A 22,335-nucleotide genomic window follows, 5' to 3' on the forward strand; every position below is an offset into this window, starting at 1 on the left:
AAGCTCATAACCGGATCAGGAATTCCCGAGCGCCAAACAACCCCCGCATGTTTTTCAATGGTCACTCTGCTAAATTCAATATTCGATGGCATCAATTTAGGCCAACCAGTTTAAGACGACGTAATCAGCACATATCGTCTAGACCAGGGGTAGATAGTAACGAATTGCAATTACTCTCGTTACTCTAACTAAGTTGTTTATTTGTGTAACTTGTGTTTTTTTTAAAGTATTTTTTAAAAATCTATTATTTTACTTTTACTCAAGTAAATTGTGTTGGAATTAATTTACTCAACTACATTTTAAAACGTTGAAAATGGATTTGATGTCCTATAAAGGGTTAAGGACGCTGCAAATGAAACACCAGTGAAACTGGTGAGGAAGCAACAACAAAGGTTATCTGATAAACTCAATTTAGAATAAATGTCTGCGTGTGTGTGATTGCCTCTGCCCTTTGCCCATTGCCGGATCTTTTTTTCACTATGATCCTTTTTTTCACTATGAAGCAGGGGGGGGGGGGGAATCCCATTTAGCAAACAACATGACAATGCATATCTTCTATAAATTTGACAGTGAACAGTCACATCAATAATAGGGACAAATACAGTGAGGAAAATAAGTATTTGAACACCCTGCAATTTTGCAAGTTCTCCCACTTAGAAATGATGAGTGGGGTTGATATTTTCATGGTAGGTGCTTGTCCACTGTGAGAGACAATCTAAAAAAAATCCCGAAATCACAGTGTATGAGTTTTTAACAATGTATTTGGCGGAAAACACAGACAAGATTGAAAAAGCAGTTTCTGCTCTTGCACTCCTCCTTAAAGGAAACTGCTGTATTTTAAGCCAAAACAAAACAAATGTTGTGTTTGATAGAACAATATGTCTACACTGTATATGCTGCCATAGCAGATTCATGGCGCATTAAGCCCCCAAACTATTTTTAATTTGCCCGTTTTACCCTGAAACCCCCCATTTACAGACGTCGCAAAACCGATTTTGTTTCAAACCAGCTATAAACCGAAGGTAATTAATTATATTTATAATTCAAAATGTCTGTCATTTTTAGCTTAGAATCGTTAATTGATGTCGAATGTTTAGTTTAAAAAAAAAAAAGACATTAAAAACTTATTCACTCGCACATTTTAAACTTTTAAAGAAATTACCTCACAATAAAAAAAAATGGTGTCTGTAAAAATGTCACGGAGATTTACCTCATAACTATCACTCCATTGTATTTTTTTTTTTATTTCTGTCCATTTTTTCCGATTTATGTTAGATGATAAATAATTGATCCAAACAAAGAAAAATTGGGGAAAAAAAACACTTTAAAAGGTAAATACATGAAAAAGAAAATCTCGACCACTCCTTGATGTCTGTGTTTTTTGCATCGCGACCCTTGTTATATTACCATGTTTCACCCATAAATTCCCCAAAAAATCCAGCTGTGGCCATTCACAGATGTGTCTTGACAATCAGTGATACATGCTACATGGAGATTTTGGATCAAAACAAGGTAAGTACGCGATAATATCTTGTTAAAGTCATGGCGTCTGTAATTCTGGTCTCGCGTGCTCTCACCTCCAAGATAGGGTTTTGCTATTTAAAAGAAAAAAAAATTTAAATGCCCTCCTGTTCAAAATTTTTCTTCCTCCAGAAAATTGAGATTTTAAGCTTTCCAATGATGTATCCCACGTGCATATCGGACAAATTTGAAAGTTGGCTAAATTCGGGGTCTCAGAGCGGAACTTTAAGTCACCTGATTGCTTTCCGCCACTTGTATTTAACTGCTGCAAATAAATATTTGAACACCTGAGAAAATCGATGTTCATACTTGGTGCAGTAGCCTTTGATTACAATTACAGAGGTAGAACGTTTCCTGTAACTTTTCACTAGGTTTGCACAGACTGCAGCGGGGATTTTGCACCACTGCTCCACACAGATCTTCTCTAGGACAATCAGGTTTGAGTTTCCTCCAAAGATTTTCTATTGGGTTTGGGTCTGGAGACTGGCTAGGCCCCTCCAGAACCTTAATATGCTTTTTACGAAGCCACTCCTTGGTAATTCTGGCTGTCTGCTTCAGCCCATTGTCATGTTGGAAGACCCAGTCGCGACCCATTTTCGATGCTCTAACTGAGGGAAGGAGGTTATTCCCCAAAATCTCATAATACATGGCCCTTGTCATCCTCTCCTTAATACAGTGCAGTCGTCCACTTCCATGTGCAGAAAAACACCCCCAAAGCACGATCCTACCACCCACATGCTTCACAGAAAGGATGGTATTCTTGGGATGGTACTCATCATTCTTCTTTCTCCAAACACTATGAGTGGAATTAAGACCAAGAAGTTCAATTTTATTCTCATATAACCACATGACTTTCTCCCATGACTCCTCTGGATCATCCAAATGGTTATTAGCAAACTTAAAACTGGCTAGGACATGTGTTGGTTTAAGCAGGGGAACCTTCTGTTCCATGCATGATTTTAAATCATGACGTCCTTAGTGTATTACCAACAGTAACCTTGGAAATGGTGGTCCCAGCTCCTTTGAGGTCATTGATCAGCTCCTCCTGTGTAGTTCTTGGCTGATTCCTCACCATTCTTAGGATCATTGAGACCCTACGAGGTATATCTTGCATGGAGCCCCAGTCCGAGGGAGAGTGAGAGTCATGTTTGGTTTCTTCCATTTTCTACTAATTGCTCCAACGGTGCATCTTAAATCACCTAGCTGCTTGGCAATTGCCATGTTACCCTGTCCAGCCTTGTAGAGGTCTACAATTCTGTCTCTGGTGTTTTTGGATGGCTCTTTGGTCTTGAACATGTTAGTAATTGGAGTCCTCTGGATTTTATGGGGTGGACAGGTGTTTTTTATGCAGCTAACTGCCTCAAACAGGTCAAAAAGTCAGACAGAAAAAGTTTACCTCCACTCCACTTATTTGTTGGACTTTTAATAGGGGACTAACAGGTCTTTGAGGCTCACAATTCCAACTAATAGACAGGTGTACAAATACTTATTTGCAGTAGTATAATAAATTGTTTAAAAAAATCATACACTGTGATTTCTGGATTTTTTTTCTTTACAGAGGACAAGCACCTACCATGACAATTTCAAACCTGCCCATCATTTCTAAGTGGGAGAACTTACAAAATCACAGGGTTTTCAAATACTCCTTTTCCTCACTGTATGCAACAGATTGCAAAACTATAGGCAGAAACATCAACAAGGGCACACTGCAAAGCATTAGCCAATCATATTACAAGCATCGAATTTCTTTTTATTAAATCTACATACTGAAGTAATAACGTTAGAAAACAAGTTAACGGTATCTTTCATCAAGTTATTTAATTGTTTTGTAACATTATTTTTGTCCAATTGGATTGATCGGGCTCCACAGCCGAACCTCTGAGGCGGCTGTTTTTTCTTGGTAATACATTTGCTACGTACACCTCCTGACATGTCTATTTTTGCTGTTTTGTACAAGCAAGAACATTGTTTAGTTTTCGTCATATGACAAGCCATGTGTTCGAGGTAGAGCTGGATAGTAGGGATGGGAACCTCTTGGTGCCTCACGATACAATACGATTTGTGATACAAAGCTTCCGATAACGATGATCTCACGATATGGCAATACAACGATTATCGATACTTTGATCAAGAAATCATTCAAGGATATTCTACAAAACAACCAATAAATAGAAAAACAAGCTTTTGCGGGGATTTGGAATGAGATTATAACTAGTAGACGTCCAATCCGTTTGAACTGGCTCCCATTCCAAACGGATTGGACGTCTATGGCGGTCAGTGGCAACTAATTACTTTAATTGGGGGGCATTTCAGGTCATTTGCTGTTGCTATATAGTCACTCCCTGTTGATTTTGGAGCATTTCAGGGTAACTTCAGGTTGATTTTGGGGCATTCATGGGTCACTTCCGGTTGATTTTTGGTTACAGACCAGGGAGTGACCTGGGAATCTCCCCAAATGAATAAGGAGCAGCGGTGGGTAGTCATGCGTTACATGTACTCTGTTACATTTATTTGAGTAACTATTTGAGAAAAATGTACTTGTAAGAGTAGTTTTACGAAGCCATACTTTTTACTTTTACTTGAGGGGATTTGTGAAGAAAAAAACGCTACTCTTACGCCACTACTTTGGGCTACACAGGAGTCGTTACATTTTTCCTCTTTATTCTACATATTAGATTTTTTTTTTTTTTTTTTTTCCAGCGATGCAAAGAGTAGCTCTATCAATTTCACCAATTAGACGTTGCAACAATAATCACATGACGACAATATACCAGTCAGATGCAAGCTTGCTGTTCTATGATCATGCCAGCCTGTTCAATCACGTGCCGTCTTTAAAACACCGGAAAAAATGAGGTATTTGACATAGAGCGCTCCCCTCAACATGACTCGAAAGCGCTGATTTTAACCTCTCTCTCAGTCTATTATCTCCACTAGAGGGCACTCATGCTCTTTGGACAAATAATACTTCATTTCTGTCATTATTTTCTCTCGCCAGAATTCAATGATTTACTAATTTATGGAGTTTTTTTTCCTTTGGCTTAGTGTGGTTATGTAATGGGTTATTGTGCCATTGTATCACTGTAACAACAGTTCATATAGATATCCTTGTGCTGAGGAAAAAAAACACAATTGTTAAAAAAATAAAAATAAAAAAAATTTGTAAGCAGTTACTCACAATATTACTCATTAGTTGAGTATTGTTTTTACCAAATACTTTTTTACTTATGCTTGAGTACGTTTTTTGGATAACTACTTTTACTTGAGTAATTTTATTTTGAAGTAACGCTACTGTTATTGGAGTAAAATTTTTGCCTACTATAGACCCTACCCACCGACGTCACAAAACCACGTGCTCGCTGTATGGTTCCGCCCACTTGTCCGTCATTTTGTCTCTGTATTAGCATTGGTTTCAATTGATCGAAGAATTTAAAATGCATTTCATGGAAGACCCGGTGCTTTCTGATGCCGTAAACTCACTGGATGTGTTGCATAAAAGGCGTTATGTGGAAAAGCTTAGTTCTATACAGTCGCCAGATTCATATTTGATGCCCAAATCGATGTTTTTCGACCCACTGTCTTCGCCCTGTCTGCCTGACATCTGCTACGCCGATATTTACAATTATCTTGTCCACACAAAATCAGCCTATTCTCACGAAAATTTGAAAAACTTCAAGAGCTTGGAGGCTTATAAATACTTCATTGCTGGTTGGGTGAAACAGGTCCTCGTCCACGAAAATTCGGCAGGAATCTATCTTGTGCTTGGAAAGGTGAGTTAAGAAATTTTCAATTCAAAATCTTTTGTTATTGCTAACATCCACTGTCAAGTCTAATGTATTTCATGTCGTTTGTCAATGGAGTTAAGGCTTTTAATGTTTATATGGTTTAGCGATAGCACTTTCACTACATACATACGTGTATGTTGTCGGCGATTAGCCTAGCAATGATCTTAATTGTGGTTATTTGTCAGCCCAAAACCCTCTAAGTATATCTTAAATGCATCTTACCGGATATAAAATGACTACTACATAGTCTGTGGTGATTTTTTGGTGCCCAGTTTTCACGTCGAATTGCAGCCGTCCATTTCGCTCTCCTCTTTGGATCCCTCGGAATACGGTAAAACTTCAAGTCTCTCCTTCCATCTTCTCTGTTAGTGCAACCAACAGCCACACACGCCTTCACCATTTTGATTATTAATGTTAAGGAGCAGAAAAACACGCCGTAAATAGGAGGAATGTACGTAGCCGTAACAGGTTAACACTATGTTTTGACGGACAATTGGGCGGTACCATTCAGGAGAGCGGAGTTGTGACGTCACGTGGGTAGGGTCTATACCCACCTCTGATAGGGAGTAACGCAAACTCAACAGGAAGTGACCCATAAATGCCCTAAAATGAACAAAAAGGGACCTGTAAACGCCCCAAAAATCAGAAAGACTGTCTGCAAATGCTCTGGTTTTAGCTGAATGAACAGTCATTCACCCCTCCCAGTCTAAATGGATTGGATGACTAGCTCCGTCAATGACAGCCATTTCGTTAACAGAGTCACTATTATGGTGGAAGACTTTGGTAGCAACCTGGTGGTTCCTTATTTTCAAAGTAGGACATCTTTTTAAACCATATATCGATTCTTGGCGGGCGCATATCGATAACCGTTGGGATACAAAGTATCACGATATATTACTGTTTCAATATTTCAATAAAAGAAAGCCCGCCCGCCTCATCAGACCATGGGACATGGTTCCAGTAATCCATGTGCTTTGTTGACATGTCTTCAGCAAACTGTTTGCGGGCTTTCTTGTGTACCATCTTCAGAAGAGGCTTCCTCCTGGGGTGACAGCCATGCACACCAATTTAATGTAGAGTGCGGCGTATGGTCTGAGCACTGACAGGCTGACCCCCCACCTCTTCAATCTCTGCAGCAATGCTGACAGCACTCCTGTAACGAGTCACATGACATTTTGGAGGGAAAATGACAAGCAGTACTCAATTTGGACATTTAGGGATGTACAGTACATAGTTTCTAAGGGGTTTATTCACTTTTGTTGCCAGGGGTTTGGATATTAATGGCTATATTTTGAGTTATTTTGAGGGGAAAATAAATTAAATCTATTATATAAGCTGCACACAGACTACTTTTCATTGTGTCGAAGTGTCATTTTGTCAGTGTTGTCCCATGAAAAGATATACTTAAATATCTGCAGAAATGCGAGGGGTGTACTCACTTTTGTGATACACTGTAGATTAATGGCAACAAAGATTAAAAGCAAGATAAAACTAACAGAATATTAAGAGTTCAGTATTACATTGTATGAATTAAATCATGACATAAACCTCATAATGGTTTGAGTTAAATTTGTAATATTATAACTTTACTCTCGTGATAGAACAATTTTAATCTCATAATATTACACTGTATGACTTCAATCTTGTAAGATTACATCTTAATTCTTGTAATATTACTTTATTCTCATTGGTCCCACTGAAGGCCTGTCAAGTTGCCACTCAAGTAGTTTTTGTTCTTCTTTTTCCTGTTGTGGATTCTAATGTCGAAGTCCTATTCCACCGTTATTCATGAACCGATCGTCTTGAAACTTGATAGCTACTGTATGTAGCATTGGCCAATATGTATAGGTCTTCAGAGACTGATTTTTTTTTTAAATTCAATTTTGTTTTATTTTATCAAGGCTGGTTAATTAATCACAGACGTATTTTTGCCTGTTGGTTACCGTTAGACAGTCGAGACAGCATGCGAGCTCTTTGCCACAGCCTTCAGCCTGTTGTCTGCTGTAGCACATTCATTCGTGTTTTTCTGAAATAGTTTTTTACTTCTCACTACTTGGTATTTTTCATTGTGACATACAACACTGCTGACTATACTACTGTTTCCATTCACTCTGAGAACCCCAGTTTGGCCAAATTTCAAAATTGTCCTATATGCATGTGTGATACATCATTGGAAAGCTTAAAATGTCCATTTTCAGGTGGAAGATTTTTTTTAACAGGAGGGGATTTAAAAAGAAAAAAAAAAATTAAACAGCAAAATCCTAACTGGAGGTAAGAGCACGCGAGAGCATAATTAAAGACGCCATGATTTTAACGATATATTATCACTTACTTACCTCTTTTCGATCCAAAAACTCCATGTAGCATGTATCACCGAGTGTCATGACACAGCTGTGAATAGTCACAGCCGGATTTTGGGGGATGTTATGGGTGAAACATGGTAATATTCAGTAACAAGGGTCACAATGCAGAAATCGCAGACATCAAGGAGTGGTCGAGATTTTCTTTTTCATATATTTACCCTTTTAAACGTTTTTATATTTTCAATTATTTTTTTTTTTGTTTGGATCGATTATTTATCATCTAAAATATCGGGGAAAATGTGACAGTAACAAAAAATTACAATTAAGTGATAGTTATGTAGTACATATTAGTGACCTATTTACAGACAGTATTTTTTTCATTGTGACGTAATTTGTTTAAAAGTTTAAAATATGCGAGTGAATAATTTTATAAAGTTGTTTTTTTTTTAACTAATATTAGACATAAATTAATTTTTCTAAGCTAAAAATGATAGAAATTTCAAATAATGGCTTAATTTATTCCTGGGTTGAAACAAAAGCAGTTGCGTGTCGTCTGTAAACGGGGTTTTCCAGGGTAAAACGGAAAAATAAAAAATAATGTGGGGACTTAATGCGCCATGAATCTGCTATGGCAGCATATAGACATATTGTTCTATCAAACATAACAGTTCTTTTGGCTTAAAATACAGCAGTTTATTTTCAAGAGGGGTGCAAGAGCAGAAACTGCTTTTTTAGCCTTGTCTGTGTTTTCCGCCATATGTATTCATGTATATTATCCATGCTTTTTATTCTTTTTTTTAAAGCTGCCAGCACTGCAATTATTTTTATGTCTACCACTGCACATCCACACCCACGTTTTAGCACCGGCTACCAATAAAAAGTGTTGACAACAATAAAAGTATGATGGGAAGTCACACATAATTGATGACAAATGCTAGGTAGTCATAAAACTGCACTCATCTTCCAGCGTCTTTAATAGACCCGGCACATCGTCATGTCTCACATCTTCAGGTGAACATCTCCAGGTAAGCTACGTCGCTTGTCTTAGTACCCTGAAGATTATTCTTGCTGCAACATCACTGTCTCACTACAATTCTTCTATTTATTACTGTCTTTCACATTGACTACTTTTTATCCGTCTGTTGTAAATTCAAATGAGTTGTCACTAGTTTATCACCAGTAGACATCCGATCCATTTGAACTGGGAGGCGTTCATTCGCTGCCAACCCTCCCACTTCAAATGGATTGGATGTCTCGCGCCATCAATGCCAGCCAATGTGTTAATGTCGACAAAAGAACACTATAAAAAGAGCATGATTCATCCAAAAACTAGTTTCCCTTATTTTCTTAGCAGGAAGAAAATGGCATCCTACTGCTTCCTTGTGTTTGCGCTGTGTGCGTCGCAGACTTTGAGTAAGTACTGACACACGCTGATTGTAAATGCCGAAGGCTGATCATTGTGCGTCATAAAAACTCATTTTTACCTCTGTCAAGGCCGAATCGCTCAAGGTTATGCTTTCCATCCGCTTTTGTGAATTGTTTAGCGTTACTTGAAATTAAACGTCAGATTAATTTTACAAGGGAAAAAAAATAAAACACTGGAAGAACAAAAGCACTTTGTCTACTTGCAGTCCAATCAATATCTGCAAATAGCTATTAGAGTTAGCCTGTCTACACTGAGTATAATAAACAGTATCAGTGCAATACATGGCAGATAAAGACCTAAGTAGCTACACTGCTGGCCAAAAGTATTGGCACCCCTGCAATTCTGTCAGATAATTCTCAAATTCTCCCAGAAAATGATTGCAATTACAAATGCTTTGGTAGTAATATCTTAATTTGCTTTGCTTGCAATGAAAAAACACAAAAGGGAATGAAATAAAATTAAATCATTATAATTTCACTCAAAACTCCAAAAATGGGCAGGACAAAAGTATTGGCACCTTCAGTCTAATACTTGGTAGCACAACCTTTAGACAAAATAACTGCGAACAAAGGCTTCTGGTATCCATCAATGCTTTGCTGGAATCTTAGACCATTCTTCTTTGGCCAACTGCTCCAGGTCTCTAAGACTTGAAGGGTGCTTTCTCCAAACTGCTATTTTCAGATCTCTCCACAGGTGTTCTCTGGGATTCAGGTCTGGACTCATTGCTGGCCACTTTAGAAGTCTCCAGTGCTTTCTCTCAAACCATTTTCTAGTGCTTTTTGAAGTGTGTTTCGGGTCATTGTCCTGCTGGAAGACCCATGACCTCTGAGGGAGACCCAGATTTCTCACACTGGGCCCTCCATTATGCTGCAAAATTTGTTGGCAGTCTTCAGACTTCATAGTGCCATGCACACGGTCAAGCAGTCCTGTGCAAGAGGTAGCAAAGCAACCCTAAAACATCAGGGAACCTCCGCCATGTTTGACTGTGGGGACCGTGTTCTTTTCTTTGAAGGCTTTGTTTTTTTTTTCTTGTAAACTCTATTTTAATGCCTTTTCCCAAAAAGCTCTACTTTTGTCTCATCTGACGCGGGAACGTTTTTCCGAAAGGTTTTTGGCTTTCTCAGGTAAGTTTTGACAAACTCCAGCCTGGCTTTTTCATGTTTCTGGGTCAGAAGTGGGGTCTTCCTGGGTATCCTACCATAGAGTCCCTTTTTATTCAGATGCCGACGGATAGTACAGGTTGACACTGTTGTAGCCTCGGACTGCAGGACAGCTTGAACTTGTTTGGATGTTACTCGAGGTTCTTTATCCACCAACCGCACAATCTGTCGTTGAAATCTCTCAACAAATTTTCTTTTTCGTCCACATCTAGGGAAGTTAGGCACAGTGCCATGGGCTTTACACTTACTGATGACACTGCGCACAGTAGACACAGGAACATTCAGGTCTTTGGAGATGGACTTGTAGCCTTGAGATTGCCCATGCTTCCTCACAATTTTGTTTCAAGTCCTACGACAGTTCTTTGATCTGCTTTCTTTTCTCCATGCTCAATGTGGTACACACACAGAGACAGGACAGAGAGTGAGTCTACTTTAATCCATTTTAACTGGCTGCAAATGTGATTTAGTTATCGCCACCACCTGTTATGTGCCACAGGTAAGTAACAGATGCTGTTAATTACACAAATTAAAGAAGCATCACATGATTTTTCAAAGGGTGCCAATAATTTTGTCTGGCTCATTATTGGAGTTTTGTGTAAAATGATAATGATTTTTTTTTAAATTCTCTTTTGTGTTTTTTCATTGCAAGCAAAATAAACGAAGATATTTCTACCAAAGCATTTGTAATTGCAATCGTTTTCTGGGAGAAATTGAGACTTATCTGACAGAATTGCAGGGGTGCCAATACTTTTGGCCAGCAGTGTATCTAATATATGAAGCATTAGTTCATTTCAGTTTTGATGTTACTTCTTTACAAAGTGGTTAAGAACAGAGAAGTGTTTCTCACAGCATTAAAAATTGTGCGAGGTAGTATTGCACCAATGCAGAGCTAAAATGACGTCATCGGTATCGGGTAGTACCAAAAAATAACATGTCGACGCTGCACAATTTGAATTTTTTTAGATTTAGTTACCAACTACTAGTCGCCCTACCCAAGATGGCCGCCCGCTATCTATTTGTTCTTCCTCTGGCCAAGATAAACCTTACCACCAATGAATCTAGTAGACCAGTCCATTTGAAGCAGGAGGCTGGCAGCAAATGAAGGAATGTTCATCCGCAGCTCTCCCACTTCAAATGGATTGGACGTCTAGCATTGTCACTGGCTAGAGGTGAGTAGTAACGTGTTACATGTACTCCGTTACATTTACTTGAGTAACTTTTTGAGAAAAATGTGTAGTTTTACTAAGCGATAACTTTTACTTTTACTTGAGTAAATTTGTGAAGAAAAAACGCTACTGTGACTCCGCTACTTTGGGCTACACAAGAGTCGTGCCATTTTTCCTCTTTATTCGACATATTGGATTTATTATTTTTTTTGCTAGCAATGCTATTGCCAAGAGTAGCGCTACTACTGTCACCAATGAGACAACAATAATCACGACTCCATTACGACAATCAGATGAAAGCATGCCATCTTGTGATCACGCAAGCCTATTCAATCACGCGTCTTTAAAGCACTGTAACAAATGATGTCACATGCATCGCTGCCCTCAACATTAATCACGAAAATAATAAAAAATAAATGAAAAATAAAACAAATACTACTACTACTACTGCTAATATTTGAAATCAGCAATGGAGATAAGCACAAGAGGAATAGAAAGTAAAGATGTCCCGATCGATCGGGTCCGATCACGTCATTTTCAAAGCATCAGAATCGGCAAGAAAATATCGGACATGGCCTTTCTAAATATATATACAGTATATTTTTTATTTAAATCGTTTTCTAATTGTATTTAATGTTACAGACAAAATGTCTTACACTCATCCAGAGTAGTTTTGGCTTAGAGTAGGGCTTTCAAAGTCATTGCGTTAACGGCGGTAACTTTTTTTTTTTTTTTTTATCACGTTAAATAATTAACGCATGCGCTGCACGACCCACACACTTATTGTCGCGTTCAATCTATAAAAACGCCGGTTTACCTATAGATAGCGCTAAAAGGCAGCGTATAATGAGTAGAGAGAATTTTGACAGCCTTTGGACCCATTTTTTATGTGGCTAAAGCTTTACAATACCTCTCTCAGCAATAAAAAAAAATATCGTGGGAGGCAATGGGGGGAAGAAAGGTAGTAGTTGATCATTTTCTTATCACCCTATGTTCTTTCCCAAAGCAGAGAAGATATATCAATTGGTGCCCCTACGCACAGTCATGGTTGCACTTCCCATCATGCCTTTGGGCAGAAGTTAAATGGCTGCAGTATCGTTTACTGAAAGCTCAACAAATACACTAGATGGCAATATTTAGTCACAATATACAAAGTCACATTTATCCTTTAAGAATTACAAGTCTTTCTATCCGTGGATCCCTCTCACAGAAAGAATGTTAATAATGTAAATGCCATCTTGAGGATTTATTGTCATAATAAACAAATACAGTACTTATGTACTGTATGTTGAATGTATATATCCGTCCGAGTTTTATTCATTTTTTTCTTAATGCATGCCAAAATGTATATGATCGGGAAAAGTTATCGGGAATGATTGGAATTGAATCGGGAGGGGGAAAAAAAGCGATCAGATCGGGAACTATCGGGATCGGAGATACTCAAACTAAAACGATCGGGATCGGATCGGGAGCAAAAAAACATGATCGGAACAACCCTAATAGAAAGCAAATAGATTGAAATATGTAGACAGTTATGGATATGCAGTGCTAAAAAAAAAAGCGTTTTTAGCCCTGATTTAAAGGAGCTGACAGTTTGAGCATTCTTCCGACCTTCAGGTAACTTGTTCCAGAGGTAAGGAGCAAAATAACTAAATGCTGCCCCACCCTGCTTGGTTCTTGTTCTTGAACATACAGGAGACCAGTTCCAGACAACCTTAGGGGTCTAGATGTTTCATAGGAATCTAACAAATCCAGCATGTATTTTGGTCCAAGGCTATTAAGTGTTTAGTAGATGAGCAGTAGGATTTTATAGTTTCTCCTCTGACTCAGTGGAAGCCAGTGTAGCGATTTCAAAACCGGTGTAATGAGGTCCAGTTTCCTTGTATTTGTGAGGACTCTGGCTGCAGCTTCCTGACTGATTTTTTTTTTATCAAGACCTGTAAATATACCGTTGCAATAGTCCAATCTGCTGAAAATGAATGCATGCATAGGTTTTTCCGTGTCTTGTTGAGTCAGAAGCCCCTTAATTCTGGCTATATTTTTAGGTGGTAATAAGCAGATTTAGTGACGGACTTTAGATGGCTATCAAATTTTAGTTCTGAGTCAATAATTACACCAAGGTTTCTGACTTGATTTGAAGCTGTAAATGACATTTTGCTAAGGTGCCTGTTTATCTTTGACCTTTCCTTTTTTGGCCCAAAAATGATCACTTCTGTCTTCTCCAAATTTAACCGGAGAAAACTCTGGCACATCCATTCATTGATGAATGCATTTACTCAGGGAGACTAGGGGACTATAATCATGTGGGGACACAGAAATGTAGAGTTGTGTGTCATCTGCATAGGTGTGATAGGAGATGCCATACTGTTCCATAATCTGAGCTAAGGGAAGCATGTAGAGGTTAAAAAAGAGTGATCCAAGAATTGACCCTTGAGGGACTTCACACGAGAATTTGGTTCATTCTGACTGATGGTTTCCGATTGACACAAAGAAATCCCTATCATGTAAATAAGATGTGAACCACTGAAGAACAGTGTCGGTAAGCCCTACCCACTGTTCCAATCTGCTGAGTAGTATGTTATGATCAACCGTGTCGAATGCGGCGCTGAGATCCAATAGTAGCAGAACAGATGATTTGGACGAATAATGCTTCATTACTTTTTTTTTCCTTTAATGATTTTTTTAAAATTTCTTTGGCTTAATGTGGATATGTAATGGTTTATTGTACAGTATCATTATAACAACAGTTCAAATACGTTTGGACTGAGAGGGGAAAAAATACCATTGTTTAAAAAAAAAAATCTAACAAAAATAAGCAGTTATCAAAAGTTTACTCATTACTTAAGTATTCTTTTGAAGTAACGCTACTCTTACTTGAGTAAAATTTTTGGCTACTCTACCCACCTCTGTCAATGGCTGCCAATAGGTTGAGCAGTGTCAAACCAAGCCAAGTTAACAATTACTTCACAGTCAAGTAAGTATGCAGTACTTTAATATTAAAAGATTTTTTTTATACATAGGATCAGAACAGTATCGTCATCAGCCGATACTACATAGCCGGGTGTCGGAATTTGTATCGGGAGCCAAAAAAATTACATCGTTGTAACACTAGCGTAAGCCACACTTGCGTTCACTCCGCTTTAATGCCATTTACTGGGAAAAGTAGTCAAATGACATAGAGTTGGAGGAGTCTTGTTGATGAAATTTATCCTCAAACTAGATTTAGTGTTCATTTATTCAGAATAACTAGATGAGAAGATTTCATTCAACTAAATTCGGAAGCACTGTCAGCTTTGCATCTCGTGCTATGTTACATGCCTCTTTTCCTTCCAGTTTGTTGTTATCATCACTCAAAATTTGTAAGTAATTCCGAAGGGAATGAGCAGTTTTTGCGTTGATCTGTTAATCTTCATTTTCTCCCAAGGCATCACCATTGAGTCAGTACCCAGCGCGGATGTTGGGGGAGTCATTCTGACTGAGTTGGAGACCACTGTGTCGCTGGTGTGTCGCAGCAACCGATTTGAGGATGAGGAAGCGGAACTGGTGTGGTTGAGGAACGGCGCCAAGGTGGCTCTCAAAGAGGGGAACCGTCAGGGACAAAGCACCGTCTGCATCACGCCGGTCATTCACCAGGACAATGGTGCTACCTTCACCTGCCACATGGGCGGCAACGCCAGCGTGGAGGCCTCCGTCACACTCAACGTCACATGTGAGTGTAAACCAGTGCTTCTCAATTATTTTCTGTTACGCCCCCCAAAGGAAGACGTAAATGTTTCGCGCCCCCCAAACTCACGTTGTATCCTTTTTTTCTATTAGAGAAAATAACAGAGATCAATTTATAAAGTATAACTTTATTAACATCGTTTTGTTTGTAACAGAAAAGACTTAACGCACATCAATTTGCCTGAATTTAAAAAAAAAAAAAATTTTAAAAGTCACATCCAAACTGTAAAAATACACTCAAGGTACATTTCTGACCATTTGATACTGAAAAATAAAATCAGTAAATAATAACAAATTCAAATTGATTAGAAACATTAACTCATGAGGACAATATGCCAAAAAATTTGACCGAAAAAACAAAACTGAATAGAAAGAAAAGAAGTGTCTTTGGACAGAAGGACAGTTTTTATTTTCGCTGCTCGCTGCTCACAGTATCACCTCCAGTTTGCAATGGTATGGGGTTATTTTGTACTGAGCATGCTAACAGTGCTCAATGGTTTACTGATATAACACTGACAAAGCGGGACGATTGTTGGCAATATTCGTCACGTTTTCGCTGAAAAATAACCAAGTGGCTTATCAATGAGATTGGGGTCTCATGTCTTTAAATGGCGTCTTAATTGATTTGGCTTCCGGCTGTCCGCTATAATCATTTTTAGACACAGTAAACAGTGGTCTTTCCTCATCTACCACTGTATTAAATGTCAAAGCCAAAAGGCAAACGGCCCGAAAAAAGCGCATTCTCGGCGGCCGAGGGAGAACCGTAGGTGAGGGCAGCCATCGTGACAATACCAAGCCGAAAAATACTGCGTGCACTTTGAAAATGAGAGCACCACTGCCACCCACTGAGTGGATGTGCAAGTACACTTTATTCTAGTACGGAAAAAAAAAAAGCATGTTCCCCAAGGTCACACGCACCACCCCTGGCATCGCTCTGCGCCCCCCTAGGGGGGGGCGCGCCCCACTATTTGAGAAGTACTGGTGTAAACAGTAATTAAAATGACAAGAGAAGTACTGGTGTAAACAGTAATTAAAATGACAAAGTCGAGATCTGTAGTTTGTTTTCAGTCACATTTTAATTTTTTTGCTTCAGCCTCTCTGAAAAACTTTCCTAACCAGCGTGAGTGTAAATGTCTTTCCAATAGTTCTGAGTAATCTTGGGCGATAAATAGATTTTACGAATACAGTAATTTCGAGTTTTTTGTTGTAGTTCTATTGCCCTAAAGTAAATCAGTTTTTCAATAGATTAATCCATGAGAAAGAATGTGTTTGTTTGTGAACATGCTACTTTGTATTTGGAGGCTGACAACAACACAAAATAGGGAGAGAAAACAATATTTTAGACAGATTTTACTTTTGGTGAAGAGTAACTTTTTTTTTTACTTTAATTTTGGGCGTATGACTATTTTCGGTAATTAAAAAAATACACACACACACAAAAACATGCCATCCACATATGTGGACATCAAATTTTGGTCTGCTAGGCCACAATATTAACATTCGCTGTACATATGTGGCCTCCATGACCCCAAAATGTTATGTACTCCACCAGTGTTGTTTTCGTCAACGATGAGTGTAACGAAAATATTTCGTCGACGAACAATTTTTACATGACAATAATGAGACGATAACAAGCTAAAAATGTCTTTTGAGAGACTAACACATAACGAAACCAATGCCAGTTGTCGTCTGATGAGACGATGTCTTCTTCTCTCCAAGCTTGCTTGTTTTCCAACACACAGTAAGATTTGTTTTCTTAATCTTGGCGAGCGAGAATATGCAATGTTGTTTTAGCCTTTAAAGGTCTGTACTGAGTAATCATCACACATTAAATGTAACTCTTAGCGTTAGCATTGCATTCACGTTAGCATCAGGCTAGTGACCGTAATGGACTGTTTTACTGCTTAGAGTGTATTACCACTAGGAAGTTGGTGTTGTACTTGTGGACGCTACGATATGTGCTCACCTGTAAATGTTAATTCGAAATTATTGGAAACCTATATTTATTTTTGGACTAAAACTTGAATTTTAGAGACGTTTACTGTTTTCAGTAAATGGAGACTAAAACTAGACAAAATTTGTCTGGGTTTTCGTCAACAAAAACAAGACGAAGACAAACAAATTTTAAAATGACTAAAATATGACTAAGACTAATAAGTATTTTCATCCAAAACACTAAGACTAAGAAAAAAAATTAAAAGTGCTGCCAAAAACTACAGTCCTCCACATACAGTATGTAACACCAGACCTCAATTATAATTATATATGTGTGTGTTTTTTTTTTTATTCTTAAACTTTTTAGAAATGTTTTTTATGAATAAATAAAATTGTACATTTATAAAAATGTCAATGGAATAAAGATAAATTAAAGAAAAAGTAATACACTCTAGTTATGACCCACTACTAACACTCTAAACCAATCGTTCTTAACCTTGCTAAAGGTACCGAACCCCACAAGTTTCACATGTGGATTCACCGAACCGTTCGGAATTAGATAATAAAGCAATATTTTTCAAATTCAAAACCAAGCTAGCAAGCTAATAATTTCGCAAATTCCCATTCAAAATTCTTCTCACTTTGACAGCATGTTTTATAAACAGGTCAAAATTTGAACCCACGCTGCCCATTGGTCTGTTGTATACATACCATACAACATACCAAGTGTAAGTCAACCTTCCACTGAGCAAATCGGTTTCTCCTCCTATCAGATCGAGGACTAGCAGTTAAAGGAAATGGATTAAGGCTGTGAATTAGGTACAAATCAGTCCAAAACCTGGTCTAAAAAAAAGCTGCTTTGCCTAGATTTAATCAGCGTACAAAAATAGGGCTGTGCATTGCTTTACCTTCACCGAATCCCTGGGCTCCGATCGAACCCAGGTTAAGAACCACAGCTCTAAACATTATTTTTTTGAATAGTATTTCATTCATAGCCTGCCATTGACAATAACAGACGTCCAATTCATCACTGTAAATGCTCATGTTTTAGTGCCACTGATAGCACCAGGCCTTCATTGTCGAAATGGATTGGGAATCTAGCACCATCAATGGCAGTCAATGACTTCCATGAGCCCCCTAAAAAGGGTTAAATTTCTTTCGCACTTTCTGTCTTTTGTTCTTGTTGTTCATTGAATAAATAATTGGGGGGAAAAATCATACAATACACTAAAAATTTAGTGTGTTTTTTTTTATTTATAATCGATATCGCCAAGTCGTACTTCTGAGAAATGGTGAATTCCCTGATTGCTTCAAGGAAAATCTTCTGATCATTCCCATCTCCAGATCCGCCCACGCTGTCAGGCTCTGAGGAGGTGTGGGTGGAGGATGCGTCACCTTTGTTCCTGCAGTGCGATACCTTCTCCAACCCTCCTGTCTCCTCGGTGCACTGGACATTCAACGGCAGCACTCTGGACCTCCTTGCGGGGGGCTTCACCATCGCCGAGGATGGCTATTATAGCCGTCTAAGTGCTAACAAAGCGGAGAAGAGTAAGCATGAAGGCCTCTATCGCTGCGTGGCAGACTCACCGGTCTATGGAATAAAGAGCAAGGACTTCCTGGTCACCGTCACAGGTGAGTTCCTCCAAACCAGACTAGATTCTCTTGCTGAACCTTCACGTTGATGAGTTAGTTTTTGCAGAAAAGACCGTCAAGTTTCCACTGATGCCCATCATCGCCGGGGTTGTCGTGGTATGCCTCACAACGATCTTGGCCATCTTTTCACGCTGGGACAGAATTGTTAAGGTAATGCTGCACTAAATCAGGGGTGTCAAACTGGTGGCCTGGGAGCCAGAATTGAGCACGCCGTATCATTTTGCGCGGCCCGCTACAGTAAATCACATTGATTGACTTCATGTTTTTCACAAAAAAGAAAAAGAAATCGGAAAATGCGAACTGTTTTTTCCTGTTTTTGTACCAAAATAAATTCTAAAAATAATTTAAAATAAATAGAGTATTTTTTTTTTATTTAGTTATCAAATTAATTTTTGGGTCTTTTTTTTTTAAGTACCGTAATTTTCCGACAAAAGCTGCTACTTACCTCCCTCACAATTTGTAGTCCAGTGTGGCTAATTTATTTATTTATTTATTTATTTTTACAAGCTAATGACCTGCATGTCTTTCAGTGTAAATATGCTATAATGCAATGTGGACACCTGCGCCTCATAGTCAAAAATTGCAGTGAATCAAAAAATAAGCACCAAAACAAAATAAATTTTAAAGTGTTTCATTTGCTAATCGATTAGTCAAATAAGTGTGGCAACCATAGTTCGTCTGCCATTCACGGTGTTAGCGCTCCAATGCACTTTGACTGGGAAAGACGAATGAACAGCTGTGCATGAGCCCCCTCCCAGTCAAAACGGATTAGACCTATAGCACCGTCAATGACAGCCAAATGAGTAAAATATTTACTGAATATGGGTTGGCCAACATAACCCTCCAAAGAGAATCATAACTACAATGTGGTTCGCGACAAAGATGAGTTTGACACCCCTGCACTAAATCGACAAGAGTATTTACAGTGGTATGAAGAAGTATCTGAACCTTTTAGAATTTCTCACATTTCTGCATAAAATCACCATCAAATGTGATGTGATCTTTGTCAAAATCACACAGATGAAAAAATAGTGTCTGCTTTAACTACAACCACCCAAACATTTATAGGTTTTCATATTTTAATGAGGATAATATGCAAACAAGGACAGTAGGGGGAAAAATAAGTAAGTGAACCATCACATTTAATATTTTTTGGCACCCCTTTAACTTCAACCAGATGCTTCCTGTACCTACAGATCAGTCTGGCATTTCGATCAGAACTAATCTTGGCCCATTCTTCTCAACAAAACTGCTGTAGTTCAGTCAGATTCCCGGGATGTCTTATTCATGAATCGCTGTCTTTAGGTCATGCCGCAGCATCCCAGTGGGGTTCAAGTCGGGACTTTGACTTGGCCACTCCAGAACGTGTATTTTGTTTGTCTGAAACCATTCTGAAGTTGAATTACTTCTGTGTTTTTGATCATTGCAGCATCCGTCCTCTTTTTAGCTTCAACTGTTGGGCAGTCGGCCTCAGGTTTTCCTTCAACACATCCTGAAAAACTTTTGAATTCATTGTTCCATTAATGGTTGCAAGTTGCCCATTCCCTGAGGCAGCAAAACAGCCCAAATCAGGATGCTCCCTCCACCCTGCTTCAGCGTTGGGGATGAGGTGTTGATGTTGGTGAGCTGTTCCGTTTTTCCTCCACACATGACGTTGTGTGTTACTCCCAAACAATTCAACTTTGGTTTCTTCAGTCCACAAAATATATTGCCAAAACTTCTGTGGAGTGTCCAAGTGCCTTTTTGCGAACACTAAACGAGCAACAATGTTTTTTTAGACAGCAGTGGGTTCCTCCATGGAGTCCTCCCATGAACACCATTCTTGGCCATTGTTTTACATATAGTTGATGTGTGCACAGAGATATTGGGCTGTGCCAGTGAGTTCTGTAAGTCTTTATTAGACACTCTAGCGTTATTTTTTTACCTTTCTGAGTATTCTGCACTGAACTCTTTACAACATCTTTGGTGGACGGCTACTCCTGGGCAGAGAAGCAACAGTGCCAAACTCTCCATTGTAGACAACTTTTCTGACTGTCGTTTGATGAACATCCAGACTTTTAAAGATGGTTTTGTATCCTTTCCCATACAAATCAATATACAAATCAACAATCCTTGATCGCAGGTCTTCAAACAGCTCTTTTGACTGAGCCATGGTGCACATCAGACAATGCTTCTCATCAAATCATTCTTACCCAATGTGTGTTTTATAGTGGGCAGGGCAGTTTTAAACCACTCATAAGTGATTGGGCACACACCTAACCTAAAATGTTTGGTAAATATTGGTTTCAATTGCTCTTTAAGTCTCCTTAGGCAGAGGGTTCACTTACTTATTTTCCCCCTTCTGTGATTGTTTGCATGCTATCCTCATTAAAATATGTAAACCTATAAATGTTTGGGTGTTTTTAGTTAAAGCAGACACTGTATTTTCATCTGTGTGATTTTGACAACGATCAGATCACATTTGATGGTGATTTTATGCAGAAATGCGAGAAATTCCAAAAGGTTCACATACTTTTTCATACCACTGTAGGCACAAGACACTTGTACATAGGCCCCCCGAGATTTTCCTCATTGCATTATTTGTAATCTTAGTTAAACATAGCTCTAACACCTGTCTTTTGCTTCCCAACAGTGCTGCAAGTGATTGCTTTTTGATTTCGTAACTCTCCGCATGGATGCTCATCTTCTGCCAGCGCACTTACTTAGCTTTGCAAACCAAGGTTAAGCCGACCGGTTGATTAAAAGACTCCTTTCGTAGCCCTCCGTGAGGACACCCATTTATTTGTAAATTGCAATGTACAAGTCTTTCTGGATCCAGTTTGCAGAAATAAAGAGCTCTTTTATAGAACTCCACAAAGATGCCTTTTTATTAGAAATTAAAACTCCGCCGTACTGACGACAACCAATTGTAATTGTTAGGGGATTTTTGCCACAAAATCCGGTTATACCTGGGCTTATTTTGACCTTATTCTGTGTTTCCTTTGTATGTGCAATCTAGTTAGTATTTTAACAATATCGAGAATAAGATTATGTTTCAATGACTGGCTTTATTAGTCAATGAAAAGTCAATTTGTTATGGCTTTACATGTTAAAATTTAATTTAACAAGGCTTTTTATGCCCGGACTTCAACTGACTGAATGACACTGACACATTAAAATGATGTTATACATTTACTTTTAACGAGACAAAAGGCTGTGTGTCAATGTTCAAGGCCGGGCTCTTGCTGTCCCTTACCCATAAAACAGAGATGTCAAAGTCATATTTGTCAAGGGCCGCATTCTAGTTCTGGTTTCCATTGGAGGGCCATTATGTCGACCAACCCATTGAAAATTTTAACTCATTTGGCAGCGAGTTATGGCGCTAGACGAGATCCAATCCATTTTGACCTCCTAGTCAAAATAGATTGGACATCTAGTGTTGTCAGTGGCAGGTAAACTAGATCTACCACAATAAATTGAGTCATTGATTAGCAAACGAATTGTTGTCTATTATAATAGTGAATAAACTGAATGGAAATTTGACATAAATTTTCTTTTAGAAAAAACCATGAAGTCGATGCACGTGATTTTAAGGGGCCACACAAAATGATGTGGTGGGCTGGATCTGGCCCCTGAGCTACTAGTTTGACACCACTGCCCATAAAACAAAGCACTGTGGAGTATGTA

The 22,335-nt window shown here is 38.6% G+C and overlaps 1 protein-coding gene across 2 annotated transcripts; it reads left to right on the top strand.

Moving 5' to 3' along the window:
- Positions 1–8,612: 8,612 nt before the first annotated feature.
- On the top strand, positions 8,613–21,580 carry tmigd1 (transmembrane and immunoglobulin domain containing 1). 2 transcript variants are annotated; one of them, XM_057821399.1, is made up of 6 exons: positions 8,613–8,631; positions 8,958–9,019; positions 14,783–15,067; positions 18,361–18,648; positions 18,707–18,819; positions 21,302–21,580. In XM_057821399.1, the coding sequence occupies exons 2-6, from the start codon at positions 8,968–8,970 to the stop codon at positions 21,311–21,313; spliced, it is 750 nt and encodes a 249-aa protein (XP_057677382.1). In that variant the 5' UTR covers positions 8,613–8,631; positions 8,958–8,967; the 3' UTR covers positions 21,314–21,580. The 2 variants fall into 2 exon arrangements, with proteins under 2 accessions (XP_057677382.1, XP_057677383.1); XM_057821400.1 differs by having other exon boundaries at positions 18,716–18,819; positions 21,302–21,577.
- The last annotated feature ends 755 nt before the right edge of the window (positions 21,581–22,335 follow it).

The sequence above is a fragment of the Corythoichthys intestinalis genome, chromosome 18, assembly GCF_030265065.1.
Source record: "Corythoichthys intestinalis isolate RoL2023-P3 chromosome 18, ASM3026506v1, whole genome shotgun sequence".
NCBI classification, from domain to species: domain Eukaryota; kingdom Metazoa; phylum Chordata; class Actinopteri; order Syngnathiformes; family Syngnathidae; genus Corythoichthys; species Corythoichthys intestinalis.

Coding starts and splice junctions, on each gene's coding strand:
- tmigd1 (XM_057821399.1), top strand. CDS start 8,968: ATGGCATCCTACTGCTTCCTTGTGTTTGCGCTGTGTGCGTCGCAGACT. Junction 9,020..14,782: donor GTGTGCGTCGCAGACTTTGA/GTAAGTACTGAC, acceptor TTTTCTCCCAAG/GCATCACCATTGAGTCAGTA. Junction 18,649..18,706: donor CTTCCTGGTCACCGTCACAG/GTGAGTTCCTCC, acceptor TTGATGAGTTAG/TTTTTGCAGAAAAGACCGTC.